The following is a 25,293-nucleotide window of genomic DNA, read 5'->3' on the forward strand; positions in this document are numbered from 1 at the left end:
GAAGAGACCATGTTCTGTCACAAGTATGCAGGTTCTCATCCTGTCTAAATCACGCCTGGAATTTCTCCCTAATGGCTAAATGGTTTTTGCTTTGCGGGAACAACTGCCCCCTCCACTGCAGGCCGCACTTTATGTTTCTAGTGTACTGGGGGGGATTTGTGCATGCATTATCACAGACCTAAATGATCAGAGATGTGCTTTAGAACAGTGGAAAAATATCATGCTGACTGTATAAAGAACTTTGTTTTTAGGAAATTTTGCAAATGTTGAGTATATTTGAAAGAATATGAACAAAAGTAGCTTAAAAGTAGCTTTATGGGCCTGAAAGTGATGGCATGGAAGTCCAACTTCCCTCTCTCTGCAGCTACAGTAAATGGTTTTCTGCAGGGAACAGCTGTGTTCCCCTTGTAAAGGTCACATTTTAGAAAGGGATATTCCACCCTCTTATACAATTTTGTTTAATGTTTAAAAAAAGCCTCTGGCTGCAGTTCTTTGTAATGTCTTTTCCTATTACTGGGAGGGCTGGGGTGGCAAGGGCCTGGAACAGTGTGTGTTTATTGGTTTGGTATATTTTGATAAAAATTTGAAAGCTTGACAATAAAATTTTTATAAAATAAATAAATAAATTGTGTGTGCAACATTTTAAGGTATACTGACAGAGGAAAAGTGGAAATCAATACGAAGTTATAATTTATAAGTGCTCAGACAGAACACAAATATACAGTGTACTCTGCTGTTGCTCGTGGTCTCTGCCTTTGGGTGTGAGCGACTAAAAACATTCACCTTGCATTCAAATGGTTTCCCACTTTTCCTTTGCTGAGAAAATCAGAATGCCCAGAGACGGAGAGAGAGACTGTGCCTCAGTGCAGATCGGAAATGATCCAAGATCAGGATATTAACTCTGAGCACTGAGGTATTATGAGCAGGTACTGACTCACACGAGCAGTGGGAGGTGGAGAGGGTGGTGCGGAAAGAAAGATGGGGAGGGAAATAAGAGTGCATCACATGGAGGGCTGATGGAGAAATGGAGGGAATGGGGGAGAAAAGTGGTTAAAAAAATGCAGCATGAAAAAGAGAGAGGGAGAGAGAAGTATGGCACTTTAGAGAGGGAGGGGGAGAGGAACTGCTCATTCCAAGGTCTGGCTGCATTCCAGGCTGTCTGGCTCTGATTCTGACGGCCTCCTGTTTTTTTTTTTTGTTTTTTTTTTGTCTTACCTCCAGACTGACTAGACCCAAGAGCTGCCTTCTCCCTGCCTACTTCAAACTTTCCAAACTTCAGTCACCATGGCACCACCCGATGTTTGCAGCTGGCTGAAAAAGCACAGAAGAGCATTTCTCGTGTCATTCCAGCTTCCTTACTCCCCTCACCGCTCAGACTGAAAGCGACCTCCCGAAATGGCTCAAATGTGGAACAGCACATGAACGCTGACCCTTTTTCCTGCATGTCACCTGCCTGAGAGCCGGCCACCAGGACGAGGGACGCTTTTTTAAAGTGCTGCACCATAGTCACTGTGGAAATCTCTGAATGGAAATTCGACAGATTTTTTTTTTTGTCCCAGTGGAAGTGGGGAGAGACTGGAAACATTCCTTGCGGGACAATAGGCTATCAAAGACCCCAGTGACCACTCCCTGCAGTTCACAGACATGAATCAGGCAGCAACAGGTTACACAACAGCTACTGCAGATGTCTGATTGCAGGAGAGCCTTGCCTTTGGTTTCACAACCTGAATTAAGTGCAACGGCGCTTTGTTACGAGCTGAACGTCATGTGGTGATCTGTGAGTTGGTGGCAAATTTACGGAGGTGCCATGAGTCAGAGTAAAGAGTGCACGCTCGATGTTCACCAGAAAGATATCCGTAGAAAACGTTATTTAGAGTCAAATTCAGCAAATAGCAAAGACATGACATAGAAACCCTTTAGCCAGTAGGATAACAGATCTGCTGATTATTTTCTCTATTTATAAATTGTATTAGGTGTATAAAATGTCAAATAATAACAATGACTGTCACAATTCCTCACAACCCAAGGTGACATCATGAAATTGCTTGTTTTGTCAAATTAAGACTCGAAAACCTAAAGATATTCAGTTTATTATCACACAGGATAAAGAAAAGCAGAAAATTCTCACACCGGAGAAGCCAAAACCATCAACTCTTTGGTATTTCTGTTTAAAAACTAACTTGAATCATTGATCAGATATTAGACTAGTTGATTATCTGTTGAGTAATTAATCAAACATCAAACTAATCATTTCAGCTCTAAGCATAGAATATTAATGCAAAAGTGAGACTCTAACTAGTAAAATCTGAAATTCTTGAGTTAACTGTCTCACCCTACTGACATTTTTACTGTAGAATAATGATAACATTTTCAACATGTTAAAATAGAAAATGTCACAAATAAAGAAATGTCAGAGCAAGCTGACGTCAAAAGGAGTCAATAATAGACATGAGACTTCACCCTTGGTTCAAGTAATGACGACGCCTGTGATAAGATAAAGGCATGTGCTAGACGAGTCACCCAGGGTATGTGTGGTGTGTGTGGATGACACATAAAAGGATATTAAGTCATAGAAGTGTCTGAAGTGCAGGATGGGAGGTGTCATTTAACACCAGTTTGAGTGCGATCACATCCTTATTGTCCGGATGACGATCAGCCACACTTGAGAAAGAGCCATAATATGTATTTACTCCGTATAATCAAGCGTACTAATCATGTACAGAGAAGCAGTCTAAGCCTTTGCATGTTTACTGCCTTAGTGCAAGGAAAATAACGATGTGGCAGCGCTCTTGGCAGACAGAATAATGTCTTTACAATCTGATCATCAGCTTTGCCTGTTGAGGCAAGTGAAGGAAAGGCAGAAAACCAGTCTTATTTTGTTCCTGACAGTAAATAAAGCTGCAATAGCAAACACTTTTCCACAGCCCAGGCCAGTTTGAAGACACTTTCTTCAGCCGTTACATACCTCCTTGTGTTTAAAACCCACTTTTAGTGCCTGTATCTAATCAAGCCTCTAGCCCCATTATCTCTTCCTCCCTCTCGCTCCCTCATTCCCTCAGTCTGACCTTACAAGGAGAGGCAACAGGGTTGATGTCATTGACTGAAGAATGCTGCAAGAATCCAGAGAGAAAGGAGAGCAAGAGGAGGAGGAAGAGGAGGGGTATGATTGAACAGTCCTTGAACACACACACACACACACACACACACACACACACACACACACACAGAGAGAGAGAGAGAGAGAGAGAGAGAGAGAGAGAGAGAGAGAGAGAGAGAGAGAGAGAGAGAGAGAGAGAGAGAGAGAGAGAGGTGCTGTTTACATAGTAATACACAAGTGCTGGGCCAAAGTCAAACGAGAAAGAACTTGTTTGGAAGGATGGTGTCATTCCTTTTCCAGACTGAAAAGCACAGGGGGAGGGTCTAATAGCTGGAGAGGGGAAGAGAGAAAGAGAAGTTACCATTACAGTCAACTCTTACTCAGCCTGAACCAAGAGAAAAAGCAGAACAAAAGGAAGAGGGGGAAGGAAAGGGGAGATCCACACTGCAGCTGTATTAACAGGGTAAGTATTGCTTGTACTTGTGGTGAATCAGGATAATAGTACTTTTTAGGGGGGCAGACCGCTACAGGTTACCTAATAAGGTAAAATCTCTTGTCAATCCAAGTGTCATGATAGGACAGATTTACTGCCGCTGTTAACACCTCGGGGAATAGCATCTTTGTGAAGTGACAACTAGTGTGGATATACCATATGGCAGCGTTTTATGTGACATATAAAAACTACTGCAGACTGTGGTTGGAAGATACCTCACGGTGGGTGTTGTTCCGCTGGCCCCCCAGCCGAGTGGTCGTTTTGTGAATGTGAACAAATCCCCCTGAACGTCGCTACAACAGCTGATGGATACAAACGATAAGGAACGTGCTATGCGGAAGCTGTAACAGGAAGCCCAGTGAAAAGTTGACCAAGCTAGCTAGCTAGCAAGCTATGTAGCAATGCAGCTGTAAGCGTTTATGCACTTCAGAGAGTGGCAAAATTAGCAAACTTGATGACAGCACGGTCAAGAGAAGTCGTGTACTTTGCCATATGAGGTAAGAAAAAAATGGGGCGGCGTTTCGGCCCCCTAAACTGACCGAAGCTTGTAACGATAGGAGTGGTAGGGATGTGTGAAGCTACGTTACCGTCGGTGTGATTGATGATAAGCCAGAGAGGTTAACGGGTATCACAAAAGGTGGCTGGACAGACAAGCAAGTCAGTGGCAGTCTCATTCAACCACCAGTGAGTTTAAATAATGTCTCAACTAATATGTGTTGGAGCTACAAAGCTGCCTGATTTAACCTGAAAATTGGACGTAAGACAGGCTAACGTTATGGGACGTGATTCTCCTGAATACTGTGTAGACTAACGTAACATTAATGTGAAGCTCTGATTTGCTTTCTTAGCCACCTAGCTAGTTTGTAACGTGTAGCTTTAAGCATGAACACTATTTCCTGTCTGCTATTTCCTGATGAAAGGTAATGTTTAATTAACCCAAGCTGTTTGCCCACATTTGGCGTGTTTGTGACCGCACACCCTCTGCTATCAGCTGTCAAAGCATTGCCTAACAGTAGGTTAACAGTGTTCAGTGGGATGCCATGGTGGGTGGGGCACCATGGTCCATTATGTTACGGTATTTCATTGGTAGTGTAAATCAATTAAATACAAATCTGTTTTAATATGGCATGTTTTACTGTTCTGTTGTGCCGATGTTGAGGCGGCCTGCAAGTATGGCTCTTTGTCTCATGCCATGAATGAGGGTGAAGAGATGTGCCACAGTTCTGTGCACTGAGGGGATGTTGGAGAGTACATGAGAAAATTATGGCAATTTTAGCATAGCATTTCTACAACTTAGAGAATATCAGTGTTTGTGCCTTGCCTCTCCAATTTGCCTTTTCATCAGCCAGATAGGAGGGGAGCCTCAACCCAAGCCCACAGAAAGCTGTGTTTAAGAATGACTTACAACAAGAAGGCTCTGGCTTGGGTTAGCCTGAGGTTAATGTGGTGGTCCTGTTTGAAAAGGCCGGGATTGTGGTCACTGACGCCTCAGTAAACTGGTGACGCAAATGAAAATCTGTGAATGAAGATGATCTATGAATGGCTTTATGCTTCAATTTGTGACTGGGGTGACAAGGAGTCCTCCTTAATTGTAGTCTGCATGAGTCTAGACACACAAGCTATTTTAGGGCATCTCTTAGCCCCAAATCACTGCATGTCTAGCTCCTTGATTGTGCCTCTCAGTGTCTTGTGACTCTTGTTTGGCCTACATCATTCTACTCTGTCAGTGCAAGCAGATAAGGTTATTTGGGTGAGAGCTTGACACGGAGGCCACTGGCTGATGCTATTACCAGTTTTGAAATGTTGCCTGTTCAGTTGGCCATCTAACTGTAGTCTGAGAGGGAGCGTAACACTGGTGCTCAATGCATGTCCAGTGACCTGTAAGATTGGACTCAAAAGGGTTGTTTGTCCCCGCATTAGTGACCCCCGGCCTAGACACGCTTTCCCAGAAACTGGGTGTGCTATTAACATTAGAACAATAGAGAGTTTCATCAACAACACACTAGTCATGATACAGTGACTGACCAAATGTGGAAGGAGTTAGGTACTGTCAGGAATTCAGGTTGTGGTTAACTGTTCGAGTACCTGCCTTTAGAAATGTGGAATTAGCTTTCTGTTTGTAGTTTATTTCTTCATTGTTTTAGATTATTATTTTTATTGCCAAGCTAAGATATATAGCAGGCAAAGCTGTAGTGAGCACATTACTGATGTCAGACCTTTACCTCTACTAGTGTTGTTTTTACTGAATTTATGTGGGCATAGTGGTACTTGAAAAACATTTAACTACGTGACTCTGAGCTCATATAAAAGCTAGATGTTTCTAGCACCTACAGTGGTTGCTAAAATTGCAAAAGGTGCTCTCTAGAGCCAGTGTTTGGTTTGTCCATTCGGGGCTACTGTAGGACCATGGCGGTGCAACGTGGTGGACTCTGTGGAAGCTTCCTGTGTAGATATAAAGGACTCATTTTAAGGTAACAAAAACACAACAATTCTTAGTTTCAGGTAATTGTTCAGTAAGGAAAACATAATCAGGAAAATTGTTTTCCATTTCTGCCAATAGACCCCCCCCATAAATCCAACACAGTGGACCTTTAAGTTCAGTGGGGCACCATGCTACAACTCTTCCATATATGACCTTTTAAAAAGCAGCGGCACAGTATATAAACCAAATTTAGTTCCTCTGTAATCGCAAAGTAATGAACCACTGCTGAGTTAAACAGCTTTCCTTTAAAAAGTGAGGTAAAGTCTTCCTCAACAGCTGCTGCATCACATAGTATGTGCCTTGAGAGGAAAGAGGGTGTTTACCTGAAATGAGACAAAACACAAAGATAATAGAAAGTGTGCCACATAATGAGCTCAGTTTTGCTTCGTCTGTTTGCCTGGCTTAATAGTCCATATTGGACTTAAAATGCTGAGTCTCAATAGCCATGTTGTTTTTTTATATCCTTCAAGGCAGATAGGCTTGCGTTCACCCTCTGTCCCATGTGTATATCAGTCCCTGATAAAATGTAATGGAAACCAACCAGGTACCCAAACTAGGGTTGAGAACCACTTTTTTGTCCTGTAAAAGCCGTCTAGCTACATTATGTGGAGTTTATACAAAGTTAAGTTCAAAAGCTAAAGAGTACAGTATGTAATTTATGCTACACAATGCCATCCTCCATCACAGCTGAAAAGCAGAAATGATTAAATGCAGCCCCAAGTGATGTCATTCAGTTCAAGTGGTGGGGGACAGAGAATAAAAGAGATAAAATGGTTGTGTTTTGTCACAGAACTCAAGTCTGTACATCAGATTGAGAGATTGAGCAGAACACAAACACTCAATCCTCATTTAGAGAATAAACAATGTCCAAGAGGAAAACAGCAAAGAGAGGCTGAATGGAGAGTTCAAAAAAAGAAAAAAGTGATGTCATTGGGTTTTTAGTGCCAAATATGTTCCTCAGCTGAGGGTCTCTCTCATCTCAAGGATCAGGTTTCAAGATAGATGTGCAGTAGGACATCTGAAGCTGAGTGTGGAGCTGATCTCATCGTATTAAATCCCTCAGGCCCGTATCAAGGAACAGATGGAACCTGACCACAAGTTATCATCACTGCTGAATAATTGAGTGGACTATTGCATATCGTCTCTTAGAAACAACGTAGTTTAAGTACTATAATGAAAACACTAAATCACAGTCCATACCCACCCTTGTCAAGTACTCCATTTAGAAAGCCATTATAGATCCAAGTGTTCTGCTTTGAGTTTGCTGTTCATGTTCATATTTGCAAAGCTTAATTAATCCAAGAGCTTTATCTTGACCGTAACCATTCAATCTGTTTTTTTTAAGTGTCCACTCCCATTCAACTAGAAGTAGGTCTTGATACATGTTTAATGATTAGCCAGCTATTTTCCTATGACTTGTCCTTTGTTTCTTTCCTTTGGTTTGTTATTTAATTTTTCCATTGCTGCAGACTGCTCTGCCATAATCTGCCTGTGTGCCTGCACAAAGTTGGCAACCAGAACAGTTTGCATCTCCATTAGAGCCTCACCACCTCCCCTTATCGATTCATGGAGTAATTTTCTAAATTATTTAAGTGGGATAGTGAAGTGAGCTAAGATTCTGTAGGTTGATGTTTTTGTAAGTCCACGTGAAGGACATGGCGGAGACATTTGAGAGTGAATCTCATGCCATTAGATTGTTTCTTCCACTGATTCTTCAATCAATAATGTTGTTATAGTGAGAACTCATCATCAGGACTTATTCCCCTCATCAAACTTTTGTCTAGATTGCAAAGCTGTAACAAAATCAACAACTGTAGCTGGTATTTGTCTAAAACGTATGAAAAATATGCTGTCTTACCTAAGTAGACAATAAAACATGTCGATGTATGGTTAAAGTGATGTGTAAGAGGTTGATGAGCCAAGAGGTTTGATGCATCAGTGATTCTTAATGGGACATCTTAGACTTCACAGGCCTAAAGGACAATGTGGGCTTGGACAGTATATGGTTAAAAGTGTTCAAGAAGCCGGCTATGTCATGAGCACCAGAAATACTTTCATGAGCTCCCAGGGTTTCTCGTCTTGTCAGAACTTGAAGCATTGCCTGTGTGTCCCAACAAAGTGGAATCAGGATGGAACACATGTATTAGTTTAGCTTTTCAGCTTTTACATAATCATTTTCAAGCCAGTGTCAGACTTGATCTCTCCATTGAAGGGATGTTTTCTCAAAAGCAAACTGAATTATATCTAAAAGGTGAAAACCACGGAGAGTCTCTACTTTTTAAACCACAGTGCAAACAAAGTGTTTCTGTGGCTTTTGAGGATATCTCACCAATGACTGCTCAGCATTGTGCTCACAGGGGGATGTATGAATGTAACAACTTAAGATACATCAAGTTTAGTTAGGAGTCCATTTTAAAGCCCTAATGCAGAGGAAAAAAAAGGTATGGCAAGACAATTGGCACCCCTTTACAGTTATTACTTTATCAACCGTGATCTTATTATTGAGTGGAAATCCTGACAACATTATTAACACACTAGGACATGTATTTCCAATTTTAAGGAAAAAAAAACATGCACATTAACCCCTGTGCTGTGAAAGATACATTAAAGCTAATTCAAGAAAGCTGTATCAAGATGCATCAATACAACCTTAATTGCTGTTGTGCTTTATTTGTTGTCCGGTCTGACTGATAACAGCAAGCAAACAATGAATGAACATTTACTGAAGTACTTTTGAATAATAGATGACTGAGAGAATAGTCCTTCATTGTTCTTAGTAACTTTGACATTTACGGAGGCATCAGTGCCATGTGACCTTCATTAAGATGTAGAGAATAAATGCCACACAACAAAGAGATGGTAATTATATTGGAAAATGTTTTCTCCAATTTGCCTAATTTTTACTTCCTGCAAATACATATTACAGGTTTTGTGTTGTGGCTGCATGACATTTAGCTTTTACAAGCTGTTAAAGGCTGCATAAATAATCCAAACATTGTTGCATAAATCATTGGCGCAGTTGGAATCATTATTATTATTATTATTATTATTATTATTATTGTTAGGAGTATGCAACTATTTCTGAGAATTGAGGTAGAATAGTTAAACAGATTTAAGACAGCCAGTGTGTGCACAGGTGTGTGTGTCAGTGTATGTTTATGTGTGTTGGTGGAGGGGGTCAGTGTGAACAGCCATGCTTTTGACTAAAGGTCACAATCAGGGCCGGTGGCCTTCAGGGAAATGTGCTCAGACTTCGCGAGGAATCTCGAATCACTGAAGTAACGTCAACATTTGTTTAACCACGAGCATGTGTGAGGTAAATATTTGAGCTTTGCCTCTTTTTGACGCACCTCACATGAAGATGTTATGATAGTTGCTGCATCCTCGCATCAAACTGATCTCCCTCTTACAGAACTTGCTAGGATCGTGTTGTTATGTCGCTGCAAACAATCATGTCTTAAATATTGTAAATTGTCTCTGGCATCTGGGAGTGCCGCTCTGTCTGCTCTGTACACATGGCCAGAGGAAATTTTCACACACTTTTCTCTCAATCCGCTGCAGACTATTTGCCAACGTGTTTGTGTTTAAAGAGTAACACTGGATTTGCAGAATGCCTGCTGGTTCTTTTCTTTTCTTTTTTTCTTTTCTTTTTTTTTTTACTGCTATTTCACAAAATCCAGAAATAGTCCATGACAGATTTTAGGAGACACTGTGAGCCACAATAAACCTCAATTTTAATTAGTTCTTTTGAGACTTAAGGAGTCAAGACAGCTGTGTTCCAGTTGTAAAGTACACAATAGGTACTAGTCTGCACTGTATTTGCAGTTGACAAACAAGAAGTTAGTGTTTTGTACCAACAGGAAATGCTAAACAATATGCACAGATTGAATCAATCAAACTGCAGCTTTCGGAAGCCATTGCCAGTTCTAAAGTTGGAAACAAAAATAAGATTTATTGCTCTTATTTATTTTTTTTTTTTTACTTGTTCCCACCATTTCTAATTCTTAATTAGCTCTTCCATTTCCATTTGGCAGCGCACTGAAGGACAACTATCCATTGACACAAGTCTCAAACATCAAGTTTAGTCTGTATCCTCGAGTACAGTTAATTTTGTTAGGTTTTCAGTGTAAAGGCAATACATACTGCAAATCTGCTTACAATTAGCTTGTAGTTTGGAATTGTGACTGGCCAAATGTTTTGTTGATGTGTCATCCCCACTAATTCTCCAGAAAAAAGACCTGACATGCTGAGGCTGCCAAGGAATGTGAGCCCTTTGACTTCAGTCAGCTGATTAATGTTGGTTTCATTATGTGGGGTGTGAGAGTGAGACTCCTGAGTATGCAGCTTCGACTTCACCTGTTTCATACCTTTTGTTGTACGGATGAATATTGTTCTGTTATAGTTTAACTGTTGTCCATAATGTTTCTTGTGTTTAGCCTTGGATAAATACACAAAATGGAGGACTCCAGCAGCAGCAAGCCTTTCATGATGACATCCTCTCTGAACTTCAAAGTCACCACCCCGTCCTTCTACAACCAGCCCAAAAAGTTTGCCTCTGTGGCACCACCACGGCCCAAAAGTCTGACCCCTCCCTCAGCTCCATCACCGACGCCAGTAGGCACAGCTGTGATAGGTCGAGTGGGAGATCTGCCTCCGCCGCCTCCTTCGCTCTGTGATGGTATTTGCATTATTTATGCTATTTTGTGAACCATTCTTAAGTAATATCCACTCTCACTCAGCAGCCCTCCCCTCTCCCACCCCCTACTGCCTTTTACACTACAGCATGCAGAGCGTCGCAGTTTAGTTTATAATAAAACACATCAGGTATGCAGTGCTTTTGTTTTGATGAGTTGTCTCTGAGGCGTAATTCCTGCCTTTTGGACGTTACAGTGACATGTCGAGATAGTCTCATACCTTTGCCTTTGAGCAAACTTTTTACTTTTTCAGTTGTGCATAATTATACCAGTAGTATGAATATGAAGATGTCTGAGCTCTGTGTAAATCATCGACATAGACAGACAGTCTTGATAAATGAAGGGTGCCCTGTGAAGTTTTTGACCACTAGAAGTGCTACGGCGCAATGTCTTTGCAAGTGGGTCCATGTTTCGTGTGTATTGAACACATGCATGAGGACACACACGCACAGGCAAGCAAACATCGATGTAAATGTAAACTGTGCAGGATTTGAAATATTAAAAAATCAGATTTACAAATGTTTTCTAAGGGCGGTAATGTAGGAGAATCCACGGGGATACACACAGGGAGAACACTGAATCCAAACTAACATTTTCTTTGTTTACAAGGAAACTCCTCAGGGCACCTTTAATGCAGGAAAACAGAGAACAGAATCCCACATCTACCAGGCAGGACTTGGCTGTCAAGTTAAGAAGCCAGCAGCCGAACAGACCTCACAAACTCGCCAAATCCTCCCCACAGTGTTTTGTTTTATTTTTATTGTCTTGTTTGTTTTTTTCCATACACTTATGATGTTAAAGCACTCAGTATATCTGAGTCACAGAAGCCATGGTGTCGCAGCTTTTAACCAATCAACCCTCCTCATTTCTGTCAGACTTCCCACCCCCTCCTCCTCCTCCACTGGATGATGATTTGCCAGCCCCTCCCCCCGAATGCCAAACCACACCCACTGCCTCTGATGCCCCCCCTCCCGCCTTCCCCGCTCCACCTCCAGTGGCCGATGACCTGCCCCTCCCAGCTCCCCCCGAGGAGAACGCCTGTCTGCCCACCTCCCCCTCTCCCCCTCCTCCCCCACCCCCTCCGCCACTCTCTGCCTCCGGTACCAGTATTCCCAGTGCTGCTGGGAACCCACAGGTGAGTCATGATGGAATCTTCACCAAATTAGGCTGAAGTTGCTTTTCCCTGTCTGCATGTTTCTTCCTTTCACTGCATGTAAACACATTTTAGTATAATTTGATCATCAGTTAGGACACTGGAGGACATTGTTGTGAGACCATAGCAGAGTGTTGGCAGGAAATACTGTCTTCCCACAAATTATATTAGCATTAGTCTGGGGTAAATCACCCAGTTTCATGCTTGTAACAGGATTATTGCCCATTTATGTAACAGAAATAGTTTTTAGGCGTGCAACGAAAGGTTTATTGTGGAGATGTTTATTGTAGGGCTGCATTAATTGCAGCTTGTTTATTGGGCTACAAAGACATCCATGCATGGAATCATGTGCCACTGTTGAAAAGTACAAAAACCAAAGCAAACCAGTGAATCAAAAATTACATAGCCGAATAGTCCGTGTTCCCTTTCATCCAACTAGGGAAGTATTCATCGTCATCATTAATCACTTCATTGAGCTTGTTTAGCATTCATTCTTTCATTCTGTGTTTTCCACACCAGCAACTGCCAGAAGTCCTTGAAGCAGTTGTTATATTTCATTCTGCATTTTGAATAGATAAAAGGACCAAACACTCATCTTAAAGTCTGTGAACAATTTCTCATCTACCGTTTTATTCTTGTTCATCGTGGCCTCATTCTCTTTTGCTTCATCGTGATCACTTGTGTAAATAAATTGTGTGTCTTCCTCTGCCAGAGGCTGATGGAGAAGCAGACTAGCTTCGATAAACAGCTTGACTCTCTGACTGACTTGCTGTCTGAGATGGAGACCAGGGGACCTTTCAACCCTAAGGTACAAAGCGTTAAGATACTGATAGAAAAACGAGCAGATGAGAGGAAAGATGACAGCAGGCATGGACTCACAGGAGCCTCGCTGTAGAAAAAGAATGAGTCACAGAGAGGGAAAAAAGGGGGGAATAAAGCAAGGTAGGTCAGTGGAAATAGTTTGGAGAGATGCCAGGTTGGTTTCATTAGTCTCTCTTCATCTGTTCAGGTTGAAAGCTCACTGATAAGTGAAGTGCACATACAGCACAGCAGACCTGAAAGAGAAAACAAGCAGTGAGGTAGCTGGTGATTCACACTGAGAGGAGACACTTGCAGAGAGAGAGAGAGAGAGAGAGAGTGATGCACACAGAATTGAATGGAGAGCATGAGAGTGTGATGAAGCCAAAGTGTGCTGCCAGAGACCCAGTGAGAGGGCCATAAATGGAGAGTGTTTTTATCCAACTGGGAGGTACTGGATCAGGGCAGAATTACATTGGCTCAAAACCACAAAATAAAAGTCAGAAAGACGAAGCACTTCTGATAAGCTCAAACTGTGGAGCGCTTCCAGTGTTTACTTTAATCAAAGTACCTCATTCAATATAATGAAAGTGTCTGCTGCAGCATTTCACTGTGCAGTGTAATACAGTAGTTTCTGAACTTCCCTCTGTTGAATTATAGTAAATGATAAATGAATGTTTTATGTTGCTGAACAAACGGAGTGCCTCATCTTTTTCTCTGTGCTTTGGTTTGAGGTAAAAGCGTCTCTAAAGAGACGGTTTCATTATTGATGCTGTTGTTTTATCCACAGTTACCAAGCCAGTATCCTACAGCACCAGCACCCAAGCCATCAGCTCCTCCCCCGACTGCTCCTAAACCAGCACTCTCCTTCCTCCCACCCCCCGAGATGGGAGACCGCCCACCTCCAGCACCCTGGGCGGAAGAACTCAAAGCCAGAACGAACCGACAGGCCAATCACAACAACTCTGCACCAAACTCTGCTGCTCAGCCATTCGCTAAGGCCCCGGCTGTGGCTCCCAAGTCTGGTTTCGGAGGAAGATTGGCAACATCATCAGCTACTCTGGCACAAAAACTGAACCAGAACCTGAACCAGAATGCCAGCCCAATTAGCGTTGCACCAAAACCTTCCCCTCCTTCTGCGACCAGCTCTTTCCCTCCACCTCCCGCAGCTCCCCCTGCACCTCCTACTCCACCAAACAATATGGCAGCTGCCCCGGCCTCTAATCACATAAAGAGTTCTCCCTTTGCCAGTCAGGTGAACGCAAACCAAAACCCTCCAGCTGCTGTGCCTCCTCCTCCTCAACCTAAGACGATGGAGTCACCCCGCTCCTCTTTTAGCCAGCCAATGAAAACTCCCCCTGCATCAACGGTATGTTCCAGTTTTTTTAGTCACTTAGAGACACTCTTCACATTGTATATACAGTAGAAAAGGACAAGAATTACAAACAGTTCAGTTTGTGGTCAACAGATTGTTATGCATGCAATTATGCATTTTTAGACATGCACATATTTCCAAAGGTAAACTGCTAAATCGGAAATAACAAAATGCTCTGTAAGGCCTGTTGTAACTATGTCAATAATGTATATGCCTATACTAATGGCTTGTGTGTGTTTGTGTGTGTGTGTGTACAAGCAGCCCTCACCCCCTGGCCCAGTTCCTATCCCAGGTGGAGGTGTTCCTCTGAATATGAGGGAAGTGGAGGAGCTGGAGAGAATGACCAAGGACTTCATTAAAGACATGGACACACACGCACCTGTCATCACCTCGCCTCCTACAGGTACACACACACAAAAAGAGTGGTGGCTGTAATGCTAAATGTATTGCAGTAGTCATTTCTTAATTAAACAGCTTGAAATGTGGGAAATTTTAATAGCCCACATTGGAAATGAGAAAGAAATCAGAAGTTTTCTGGCTGCTTGAGAAATGCAAAACATTTCTGGATGGATGGATGGAAAATGTATTCACAGTTCATTCTTACGTTGAACAATTTATGTGTCGTAGGCTTTTATTTTTCTCTGCAGTGGGCCTCTGTTTACTGCTGCGGTTGTTCAAGTTCTTTCCTCCTTATCTGCTGTTTGCTAACAAATGTGACCTTGTAGACCATTTAGCCACATGTGTTGTACGAGTGTCGTCAAAATAGTCTGTACAACTGAACCAATACTTCAGTTTATCACCTGTGGAAATTACTGTTTCAATATAAAATTGTCCTCAATAGTTAGGGAAATTAACACAAGCAGAGATCAGTAGGAAACGGATGCATTTGTGAATCATTTTGTTTATAAATCTTATTCTTTTTCAACCCTTTCTCTGATCCACCCCTTCCCATCTTAGAGGTCTGTGGGAAGTGCGGCGAGGCTCTGTCGCGGACCCAGCCAGCAGTGAGGGCCATGGACAAACTCTTCCACTCTAACTGCTTCTGTTGCATGAGCTGCCATCGCCCCCTGCAGGGCATGCAGTTCTATGACAGGGACGGGTCACCTCAGTGTGAGGACTGCTATATGGTGAGGAGACACATGCTGATTGTCTTATAGTGTAGTTACAAGTCACATTTTGGCTGTTTATGTTTTATTTCATGTGTTTTGAGTAAAAAGCAAGGGGCACCTCCACTTCACACAGTGTGCTTACAGGTGATTAACTAGTTTCATGTCTTTTCCATTCCTTCTGCTCCCTCTCAGAATTCCCTGGCGGTGTGTTCCCGATGTGGGGAGAAGATCACAGACCGTGTGTTAAAGGCGGTGGGCCAATGTTTCCACGCCCACTGTTTCCGCTGTAGCACCTGCTCCTGCGTACTTGAGGGGGCGCCTTTCATCACTGATGACAACAACAACCCCTACTGTGTCCAGGATTACCACAGGTAGTTACTGGCTGTTGATCCCTCACAGATTAACTTAGTGAAATATCACAGAAGCGATGAGTTTGCAATGCAGTGCATGATACCAAGCACAGGCTGGGATAAAATGTCTTAACCAGTAATTCCCCTGACTTCTATCTACACAAATTCTCAGCACAAGGAAGCATGTGTTTTGAGGATAAATCAAGTTTAGCAGTGTTTGTATGACCTCATTCATCCTACCCACCAGGAATACTGATAAAAGAGGTGATGCTGGAGGAAGGAAGCAGCAACAGCAACACTTCCTCCTCACTTCTTCCTTTTCATCTCTGATTAAAAAAACGTTTACACAGCATGCTAAAGTGTAGATAAAATAATTGGGTTTGACTAAGTCGATTAATCCTCTCTATCATGAGTCGACAGGCCCAGATGCAGCAAATGTGGTTGATTTTATGTGAATGTGTGTGAATTTGACTGAAGCCCATCGACCAACAGCCCGCTTTGTATTCCAGACGTTTCTCCCCTCTGTGTGTGAGCTGTAATGAACCCATCATTCCAGCCGCAGGCAGTGAGGAGACAGTCAGAGTGGTGGCTCTCGACAAGAACTTCCACCTCAAGTGTTACCGCTGTGAGGTAAGTACAAGTACACGTCACATAATGTATCCGATAAACTCTAAAATGTAACTAAATGCAAATGAACAGATGAATTTCTTTGTTCTGTAGGATTGCGCTCGCCCGCTCTCCATAGAAGCGGATGAAAACGGCTGCTATCCATTGGATGGAAAGATCCTGTGTATGAAGTGTCACACCCAGCGAGCCAAGCAAGCTGCACAGTGATTGGCTGAAGCAGCATCACTCAGATAACTATGAACCAAATCCAGAAGCACAGGATTCATTCAGCTGCCGGTTTTGCCTTTGCAACAGGGCTTTATTTAGTATATGTGCGCAGGTGTGAGCGTGAATGTGCTGTGTGAAAAGGTATGTTTGCATGCAGATACAGTGTAGTATTCTCTTGTCTCTGTTCACTTCAGTGCAGAAGTAATGTACTGCATTGAAATACATGTCCCTCATCTTTTATCCCCAATCTCCCAACTCTCCAATCTCTCATCTAGCCATCTTTGTGAGCTAGAGCGTATTTTTTGTGCCAATTCTGTGTTTACGCTAAAAATTTCCAGCATATCTTGCACAAGAACAGTTTGGTCAAAAGAGCAGTCTGATGAATATAGAGTTGCCTTTCTTTGTCTCGCCTCAGTATCATTAGTAGCACCACGTACTGAGATGTTTCCATCTTTCACCGGCTCGTCTCTCTCCCTGTGAGCATTGTAACTATATCAGTGTTGCTGAGACAGATTATTACCATGGAAAGAGGAGTATCAGGGACCATTCTGCAGATTTCACTACTCTGACTGGCTGTTTGTAGAGCATATTAACACTTTGGCAGTTGTTGTGCCTGCAAGCATGGTTAATGATGCTTTCCTACCTAGAAAGTGCTTCATATCAGCCAATCTACTCTGATAGCATTTTAAAGTCATCTAGGGCTAAACGCTGACTGCAAAAAAAAGATAAAACCGTGAATGTCGCTCTTAGTTTTTTGTGATGTGAATTTGATCATTTAGTGGCATGCATTGATCATACATACTGTATAAGGGCAAGATTAGAACAAAAGTCAGCCATTTTCTTCTCAAAAATAGTTCAGAGCTGATTTAACAGCGTATTTTTAGATGCATGCTTTTTGGATGCACAAATTTTGAACAAACGGATGAGCACAGATTTGCCAAGCACAGGTTCCATTCCAGGGATCTCCCAATTTAAAAAACGGTGGAGTTATGAATGCCAGCTGCATGGCTGAAAACAGGACCTACTATGTGATAGTTGCACAGTTCCATAGTGAAATAAAATATCCTTTTAGTGTCACTGTGACTCTAAAGCCCCTGCACATGATCAATTTAGTTAGTTTTTTTTTTAAGTAGAAGCCATCTAGAAACACGATAGTAGCTTTTGATATGCAACCTCTGCTTTAAATAATATAATTTATGGACCTTTTTTTAAAACTGAGTATTAAGGTTATATGTGTACCAGTACTAAAAACAGCAGGATAATAAATCAGTAGAGGCATTAGCTTTGAGCTTTAGGTAACAGATGCTAAGAAAATAGTGACCAAATATTTCAAAGCTGTTGAGAAGATTAAGGTTCATACAACAGTTATTTGGGATTAAATGTTTGGACGTTCATGTGTTTTTTTTGTCACCTTTTTGTGTTTGAGCCCAGTTTTTTGGTCTGGATTGGTTCTAATGTTACAGTAAATACCACTATTCTTTCCACTATTCTTCTTTTGTACTCGAGTCTGTTCATGTCAGTTATATACTGTTTTATTCCTGTCTTACTGTACTGTGTTTCTTTGATAACAGTTACGTGGCTTCATTTTTAACCTGGAGACGTGCCTTCTCCACCATTGTATTCCATTTCCACAGAAATTCATTCCACAATAAGAAAACAGTTGATTCTCGTGCTTGCATTGAACTTGGTGCAGTATAACACCAGAATGACTAATATGGCCATTCAGCGTTGCATGCTAGCTGTGTAGGCGGTGGTGGCATTTCTTCTAGTATTACGTCTTGTTTGCACCAACAACTCCACCTTTGTGGCCCTGCCTTTGTCATCACTATGTGATATTATACGTATGATGATGCCTTCACAGTTGCATTTATGTGGCGTTTTGTTGTGTTCTGTCCTATTGTATAACATGTGGATGCCTTGTCTTTTCATAAATTTTTTTTTTTTTTTTTTTTTATAAATTCCTGTTTGTTATTTGTGAATGTGTATATGTTTAAAAACATTATTTAGCCCCACCTCTACCCCTTTGGCTGTATCAAAAGATAAATAAACAAATAAAATGCTATATACCAAGTGTTTTTGTCTGCTTAACAGCTGTACACTTCTGTAGCTCTGGACACCTACAATAGAAGCAGTCACTGAAAAGTTGCTCACAGAGTTTGTCACATTTGTTTTTGCCACCGTTCTCTCTCTGGACGCCGTCCATGTGACATCCATGAAACGTGTGTCCTCCCACACTCTCAATGATGTGCTCCACTGTTAGAGGAGATGCCAAACCGCTCTATCAGTCGTTAACAGCCATGAGTTGAGCTGATAATGACGACAGCCGTCAAATGTGCACGTGCATCTAAGAGTGTTTACGCTCCAGGAAGACCTTGCCTTCATTCAAAGCAATGTAACAATGTCTACACAAAAGCCGCTTGTTGGCCTTAACTTACCCGTCCCAGCCTTCCTGTTCTCAAGCCTTTGACACTGCAGACAGGAGGGATAGATAGTCCTCGTGTTGAGTTTCTCCAAGATTCACAAGCCACAAAACAATCCCATGCATATCCCCAGTCTTTGCTTGAGTAACTGTGCCCTGGAGAGGAGAGTGAGATGTGGCCAGCAGAGTTGTTTTTATCAGAGAGTCAGATGACGAGAGAAGTGAGTGATGAAAAGAGATAGAGGGCTGAGATGACAGTTGTTTGACGGCAGGAGGAGGGAGCACATGTGAAACAGCAAATGTAAAAGACAGAGGATGCAACACGCTGGAGAAACACAGAGCAAGACGTCCATGTAATAAGAATGAGTGAAACTTCAAGAGAGCTTGAGGTAGGATCTTTCCAAAAACAGAAAGTCGGCTCGCTTGTTATGAACCTGTTATGGTCACATACTAATGAGGCCAGTATGAGTGTTTTAGTTGCTGGAAACTGCAGCAGAGTCATCTATGCTCAAGGGAAATTATATTATTTAAATTATGTAGATTGGTGAGGTGCACAAATTGTCTTGCCTACGATGTTAATGATATTGATCCATATTTTCTATTAACTTTGGGAAAATTTAGAGTGAGCCAGAACACAGTCTTCTGAACTGTCAAGTCATGTTTGAATAGTGAAGTACAAGACATCTAAGTATAAAAAACAAAAACAATCTGAAATACAGGAATATCCACTTTGTAATGAGATTGTTACTCAAGGTAGAGAGAATAGAAATTCCCAAGTAGTTCTCTGAGGAAATATTGAGCATTCTCTTGGGCAGAGCAGTGGAAATTTAAGAATTGATGTGTTTTGGGAACAAGTGGATGATCAGAAGTCTCTGGGATACTGGAAATCACTGTAGAGTCTTGTGGAAGTGTTGTGGGTCCAGTTGAACTGAAGACCTGTGATGTGAAATGACCACATTCATGGACTCAAACTCAAAAAGGGAAGAAAAAAAAGTCAGCCACACAAAAATTTGCTTAATTTCTCATATCTTAGCTTTTTCTTGATGTTTATTCAAATGAAACTGTTTGGTTAAGCTGCCCATAGACATAGCTACCTGTGATGAGGGGTCATGGGCATTGCTTAATTAGTGGGCTACATCATTCTCTGTAACATCTGCACTGGGCTTGTATGAGCACTGATCCTGGATTGTCCACATCAAATCATGGATATTTCTATATTTCTCTGATTAGAAAACAACATTGGAGCAACTACATACAAAATTTATTTCCAACAATGTTATGGTCCTTCTGTTGACCCAGTTACACTCTTGTTTCACTTGGTCCCTTCCAGCCTCAGCTATCAGTCCAACCATCGTCACAGCCCGAACCTGAAAGGCAGCTTCAGCCTCCACCTCTATTTCAGCTGCCAGTAATCACCCAAGATCCCTCCACTCCTCATCAACAAACCCAGCTCCACCCTGAGCTCCAGCTGTCAGAGTCTGACCCTGAGCACCAAACAAAGCCAGTGTGGATAAACCATCGAAAGCTGCTTCTCTTCCTTTTGGGGTTCTCCTTATGTGCTGCCACTCTGGGACTAATATACTATATGCATCACAATCTTCAAAATCGGAGCAATAACCAGGCAGGCACAGGTAGGCGCCCAGAGAAATACACTGACACAACAACATGACACAATAAATGCAGAATTTGCCATTTTGTTTAATTCTTCTCGCTCTCTTTCCTGTAGAGACTCCATGTCTCTCCCCAGCCTGTCAGAGCGCCTCGGACCGTTTGTCCACGTCTACTGATCCCTTCGCACGGCCCTGTGATTACTTCCTGTTCACATGTGGATCTGACAGACTTTCAACAGACAGTGTGGGGAAGCAATTAGGTCAGGGCATCCCTGGACATCCACAGAACAAGAAGGAAAATGCCGTGTGGCCGGAGAGGAGAGGACACAGTAACGAGAGGGACGACAGAAGGCAAAAAGAGGAGAAAATACTGGACAGAAAAAGTGTGCTGCTGCAGTATCTCAGGGAGATTTTGGGTAGGAGTCTGCGAACAAAATGTCCTCTAACGTACACCACCCTGAATTTTATTGCTTTATCCAATCATATTTCTGTATAAGATTTATATCAATGGCTTGTCTGAACTGCTTTTTTCTTCATTTGTCAGAATCAAATGACAGACCAGGTAGCACAGCGGTGCAGAAGGCCAAAGGATTCTACCAGTCCTGTTTGGACACCAAATCCATTGACATTGCTGGAGCAGAGCCCTTCCTCACGCTCATCCAGAAAGTGAGATAATTATATGTCCCTTAGAAAGGCTGCAGAGTCTTGTTTAAATTAGATTGGATGGCCCACACCAGGTGCAACAATTACAAGTATTGATTTGTCACAACAGCTTCGCTGAGTTTTTCCCATCTGACAAAAGTACTCAAAAGCAGAAACTGACATATTTGTTGCCAACTGACTCAGATCAGCGATGCATTATTTGTAAAAGACACAATTTAAAGTTCATTCTAACACCTGTGTCCCTCTCTCCTACTTCTCTTCCTTTTTTGTGTTTAATCTCTGTCTCTGTCTCTGTCTCTCTGTGTATGCAGCTGGGAGGCTGGGCAGTATCAGGCCAGTGGAATCGGACTGATTTTAACTCCACCCTGAGCCTGCTAATGAGAGACTATGCCACCTTTCCATTCTTCAGCCTCTATGTGGGCAAACACCCAAATGAAACTGCCCACGGGACAGCCAAAAGATACATACAGGCCAGTATCCATTAGGATAATTTGCAAGTCCTAACCTGCTCTTGGGAGCGCTGCCATAGCAAAGTAGGCTTTGTGTCATTGCTTTAACTCCAGTCTCCTCTTTGTCAACAGATTGATCAGCCGGAGCTGCTGATCCCGACTGAATGGAACAGCAAGACGCAGAAGTCTCAAGCGAAAACTCAGGTTGATGACTTAGCCAGACCAATACTGATCCAAGGAAAAACTTTTAATGAATACAATATTCATCCATCCCGCTAATGCGTTCTTTTATCATTCCCCTGCCTCTTTTCGTCCAGACGCTACGTCCCTTCTTGGCATCCTGTCAGAGGTACCTGGCACTGCTGGGGGCCCCACCCAGCAGCAGCATGATCCACGTGGGCACGTTCATCTCTCTGTCCTCTGAGCTCGCTGTGGCCGCTGCGCCTCTGCGCTATCGTCTGTCAAAAGGGCAGCTCTATCAGCGCATGACCATCAAGGAGCTCCAGGTACTGGACGAGGAAGATGTGTCGCTATTCACACACACCGTGTCTGAGATTGATTGATTTTCTTTATTTAAATATGTCAACAGCGCCAGGCCCCTGCCATTGATTGGTTGGGCTGTCTGCAGGCCGCTTTCCATCCACTGCCCCTCGTCGAAGATGATCATGTCTTTCTGCATAACTTCGCCTACGTGGTGCAAATGTCCCGCATCATTGGCAAATGGCTGAACAAGCATGAGCTGAGAAGCAGGTATTGTAAGTGACTCAAAATAACCCACAGTCAAATGTGCATTTTCCTTTTGTCTTTTTTGACCTTGTGCTGCCACACTTGATTCCACTCAGCGCCCCCCTTCATACTTACATGGTCTTCTATCTGCTGCACACCCTGATGCCTGCTCTAGACTCCAGATTTTCTGAAACGGCGAAGAATTTGTCTGTGGCTCTGGGTAACAGTGAAGGGGTGAGTCAACACACACGTAGCCATCGGTGCTTTTTAAAAAGATGACGCCTGTGAGTTACATCTTCTTTATGGCCCTCTTCACCAGGAAGCCCCTCGCTGGAAACACTGTGTGCTAGAGACTGAGAGAGGATTTGACGTAGTCCTTTCAGACCTCCTCGCTGAAAGGACAGCACACAGAGAAGTAAGCAGGACATTGGGACATAATAAACTAAGCAGCGATTGAATTTACAGGGCTGACATGAAGTGTGTTTAAAATGTGTATTGTTCAACAGGCAGAGGAGATTATTCAAAATATCTTTTCCTCCTTCAAGTCCAAATTACGTGAACTCATGGGGACAGATCAGAAGTCTCTCCAGTTTGTCAGGAAAAAGGTAACATGCACAACCTGTTACTGTACATGTGTTTGTGAAACTGCACTTTGTTGGTGTTTTGCTGTCAGTAAAACTCTGTCTTCCTCCAGGTTCAGTCTTTAATTCCTAGACTTTGGACTACAAAAGAGATCTCTGGTCAGGCTGATCTTGACCTGCTTTTTTCCAAGGTACATTATAGACCTGTAATGCCTCTAACTGATTAGGTGTTTCAAGATTTTAACCTCTTTATTAACCTCTGTTAACCACGTAAACTCACTTAAACGGATTGTTCAGATGATTGGAAGTGGCATTGAATGAGGTGTCAGTGTATTACCTACAGTAGATGGTGATCAGCACACCTCCAGTTTGGAGAAGTCCAGTCTACAGCAGGGCATTGTTTAGCTTCCTGCTGCTTCTCCAAACTGGGGGTGTGCTGACCACCATCTACTGTAGGTAATACACTGACTTCTCATAAGTACCTCATTCAACCCCACTTCAAATCATCTGAACTATCCATTTAACTCAAAAACAAAACAAAACAAAGGACACCACTGACCTGACAGCCTGTATGATTCCAGGTGACAGTCAGCTCAGACAGCTTCTTCTCCAGCTACGTCCAGCTGCTGTCCTTGTGGCCAAAGAGACGCAGTCAGCTCTTGAGTGAGCAGACTGAAGCGACTGATATGTAAGTGTCTCCCTTCGTTCTCAGAGTTGAGAAACATGCTTGAGCATGTATTCAATGTTTTTTTGTTGTTGTTGTTTTTTGCCTTCTTTTAGTCTGTCTGTTGCTCCGTTTCTCCTGGGTGATGAGCTCCTCTTTCCCATGGGAATGTTTGTCCCTCCTCTCTTCCATCCTACCTATCCTAGGTAAAGTCTATACTTATTTTAAATGCATTATTAATGTCTTAGATGTATTATTAAACATTCTAGTACACTTTATTTTTGTATTTTTTTAACAGGGCAATGAATTATGGTGCAATAGGTTTCCTTATGGCCAAAGATCTCCTCCATCTGATCCTGCCTGAAAGTAAGAGAAGCTCCCATTAGTCCACATCATGTTTAGGTTGCATACACAGTTAATTGCCTTGGTAATATGCTGTTTTTAAGACATCAGACCTGCTTTCTCTATGCTCCACTTACAGATTGTTCACTGGAATATCATATTAATCCCTGTTGTGCTGTAGTTTATTCTCAGAGTGAGGCGGTGCACGCTGTGGGGGAATGTGTGTGGGCTCACTACCTCGCTGTCGCAGAAAAAGCAAACCGAGGTGGAGCGTTTTCTCTCTCAGCAGCGCAGCAGCAGGAGGTGTGGGTGCAGTATTCTGCACTGCAGATAGCATTGCAGGTTAGCAGCCATCTTCAGGCTTTAGTCTCTCTGTGTGTGTATGACACGATTTGGCTCAAGCATCCACATGTTGTCCACGTCCTTCCTCAGGCTTATCAGCAGAGTCTAAAGAAGCGCCCGGGTGACACTTCCATCTCGGGACTATCACACATTCGTCTGTTTCTCACAGCTTTTTCTCAGGTACTGTGCTTCTATTATTAGGTTTCTTTTTTTTCTCAGCTTATTCTCAACCACTGATCACGCCTTTCATTTATCTTTTCCAGGTTAACTGTGACTCATACCCACACCATAAACTCATGCCCTTTGAGCCCTCCTTTTTGATTACAGTCATTTGTGCCAAATCTAACCTGTGTCCTACAAACCTACAGTGCCACAACAAAACCCAGCAGCACTTGTTACAACCATGCTGAATACACTCCCCTGACGACCAGCAGGTTTTGTGTTTGTAGTTATTGATTATTGTGGATTGTCTGGCAAACTATCAACGTGGTGCTGTAGAAATTAAGCGTACACTGTGGATGTTGGCAAACTGTTGTTACAATAAAGATAATTTACATAAGATATTTATGGTAAGAGTACCTACAGTATGTAAGGTGACATTTTTGTATCAGTAGTTATTGTTTAAATATGTTTGCATTCCCATATATTGCACAAGCTGTTAAGCATTCATGTAAATAAAATAAACATTTGAAAATTGTCACTTCATGATTCACAGTTTCACTTCATATTTGGCTATGTTTAAACCGCTAACTTTTAAATGAGCTCCTAATTAAGCTGCAGTTTAGTCTCCTGGTTTCCTAGTTTTTATATTTCTTTCTGAAGTATGGAGTAGGCTTACAGCAAATATGCAGAGTCTTTGGAGGAAAAGCAGGAGCCAAACTTTTGAACCAACTACTGAAAAAATGAATCGGCAACTATTTTGGTAACTGATTAATCATTTCGGTCATTTTTCAAGGAAAAATGTCAAAAAATTTTCTGGCTCCAGCTTCCTAAATGTAATGGTTTCCTGCTCTTCTTTGTCATTTATGATAGCAAATGAAGAGTCTTCAGGTTTTTGAGTATTGGTTGGACAAAGTAAGTAATCTGAATACGTCACTTTGGGCTCACGAAAA

The 25,293-nt window shown here is 42.3% G+C and overlaps 2 protein-coding genes and 1 long non-coding RNA gene across 4 annotated transcripts; 2 read left to right on the forward strand and 1 right to left on the reverse strand.

The window, feature by feature from the left end:
* Positions 1 to 3,384: 3,384 nt before the first annotated feature.
* On the forward strand, positions 3,385 to 17,116 carry zyx (zyxin). 2 transcript variants are annotated; one of them, XM_070966181.1, is made up of 10 exons: positions 3,385 to 3,560; positions 10,509 to 10,750; positions 11,642 to 11,901; positions 12,632 to 12,727; positions 13,508 to 14,086; positions 14,354 to 14,495; positions 15,050 to 15,219; positions 15,394 to 15,572; positions 16,061 to 16,181; positions 16,272 to 17,116. In XM_070966181.1, exons 2-10 carry the CDS (start codon positions 10,528 to 10,530, stop codon positions 16,383 to 16,385), a joined length of 1,884 nt encoding a protein of 627 aa, XP_070822282.1. In that variant the 5' UTR covers positions 3,385 to 3,560; positions 10,509 to 10,527; the 3' UTR covers positions 16,386 to 17,116. The 2 variants fall into 2 exon arrangements, with proteins under 2 accessions (XP_070822282.1, XP_070822281.1); XM_070966180.1 differs by lacking the exon at positions 3,385 to 3,560 and adding an exon at positions 3,913 to 4,087.
* On the reverse strand, positions 12,864 to 18,918 carry LOC139333623 (uncharacterized). Its single transcript, XR_011602343.1, has 3 exons — positions 18,821 to 18,918; positions 14,361 to 14,422; positions 12,864 to 12,974 (listed from the first exon to the last, which is right to left on the reverse strand). It is a non-coding gene; the product is annotated as an uncharacterized lncRNA (long non-coding RNA).
* Positions 18,919 to 19,060: 142 nt separating this feature from the next.
* kel (Kell metallo-endopeptidase (Kell blood group)) lies at positions 19,061 to 24,880 on the forward strand. Its single transcript, XM_070966179.1, has 18 exons — positions 19,061 to 19,193; positions 20,135 to 20,435; positions 20,531 to 20,830; positions 20,959 to 21,080; positions 21,389 to 21,547; positions 21,659 to 21,730; positions 21,844 to 22,032; positions 22,116 to 22,276; positions 22,369 to 22,486; positions 22,572 to 22,667; positions 22,759 to 22,857; positions 22,947 to 23,024; positions 23,415 to 23,521; positions 23,614 to 23,703; positions 23,796 to 23,863; positions 24,021 to 24,181; positions 24,272 to 24,361; positions 24,445 to 24,880. Exons 1-18 carry the CDS (start codon positions 19,167 to 19,169, stop codon positions 24,589 to 24,591), a joined length of 2,385 nt encoding a protein of 794 aa, XP_070822280.1. The 5' UTR covers positions 19,061 to 19,166; the 3' UTR covers positions 24,592 to 24,880.
* Positions 24,881 to 25,293: the final 413 nt, after the last annotated feature.

This window comes from Chaetodon trifascialis, chromosome 7, assembly GCF_039877785.1.
Source record: "Chaetodon trifascialis isolate fChaTrf1 chromosome 7, fChaTrf1.hap1, whole genome shotgun sequence".
NCBI classification, from domain to species: domain Eukaryota; kingdom Metazoa; phylum Chordata; class Actinopteri; order Chaetodontiformes; family Chaetodontidae; genus Chaetodon; species Chaetodon trifascialis.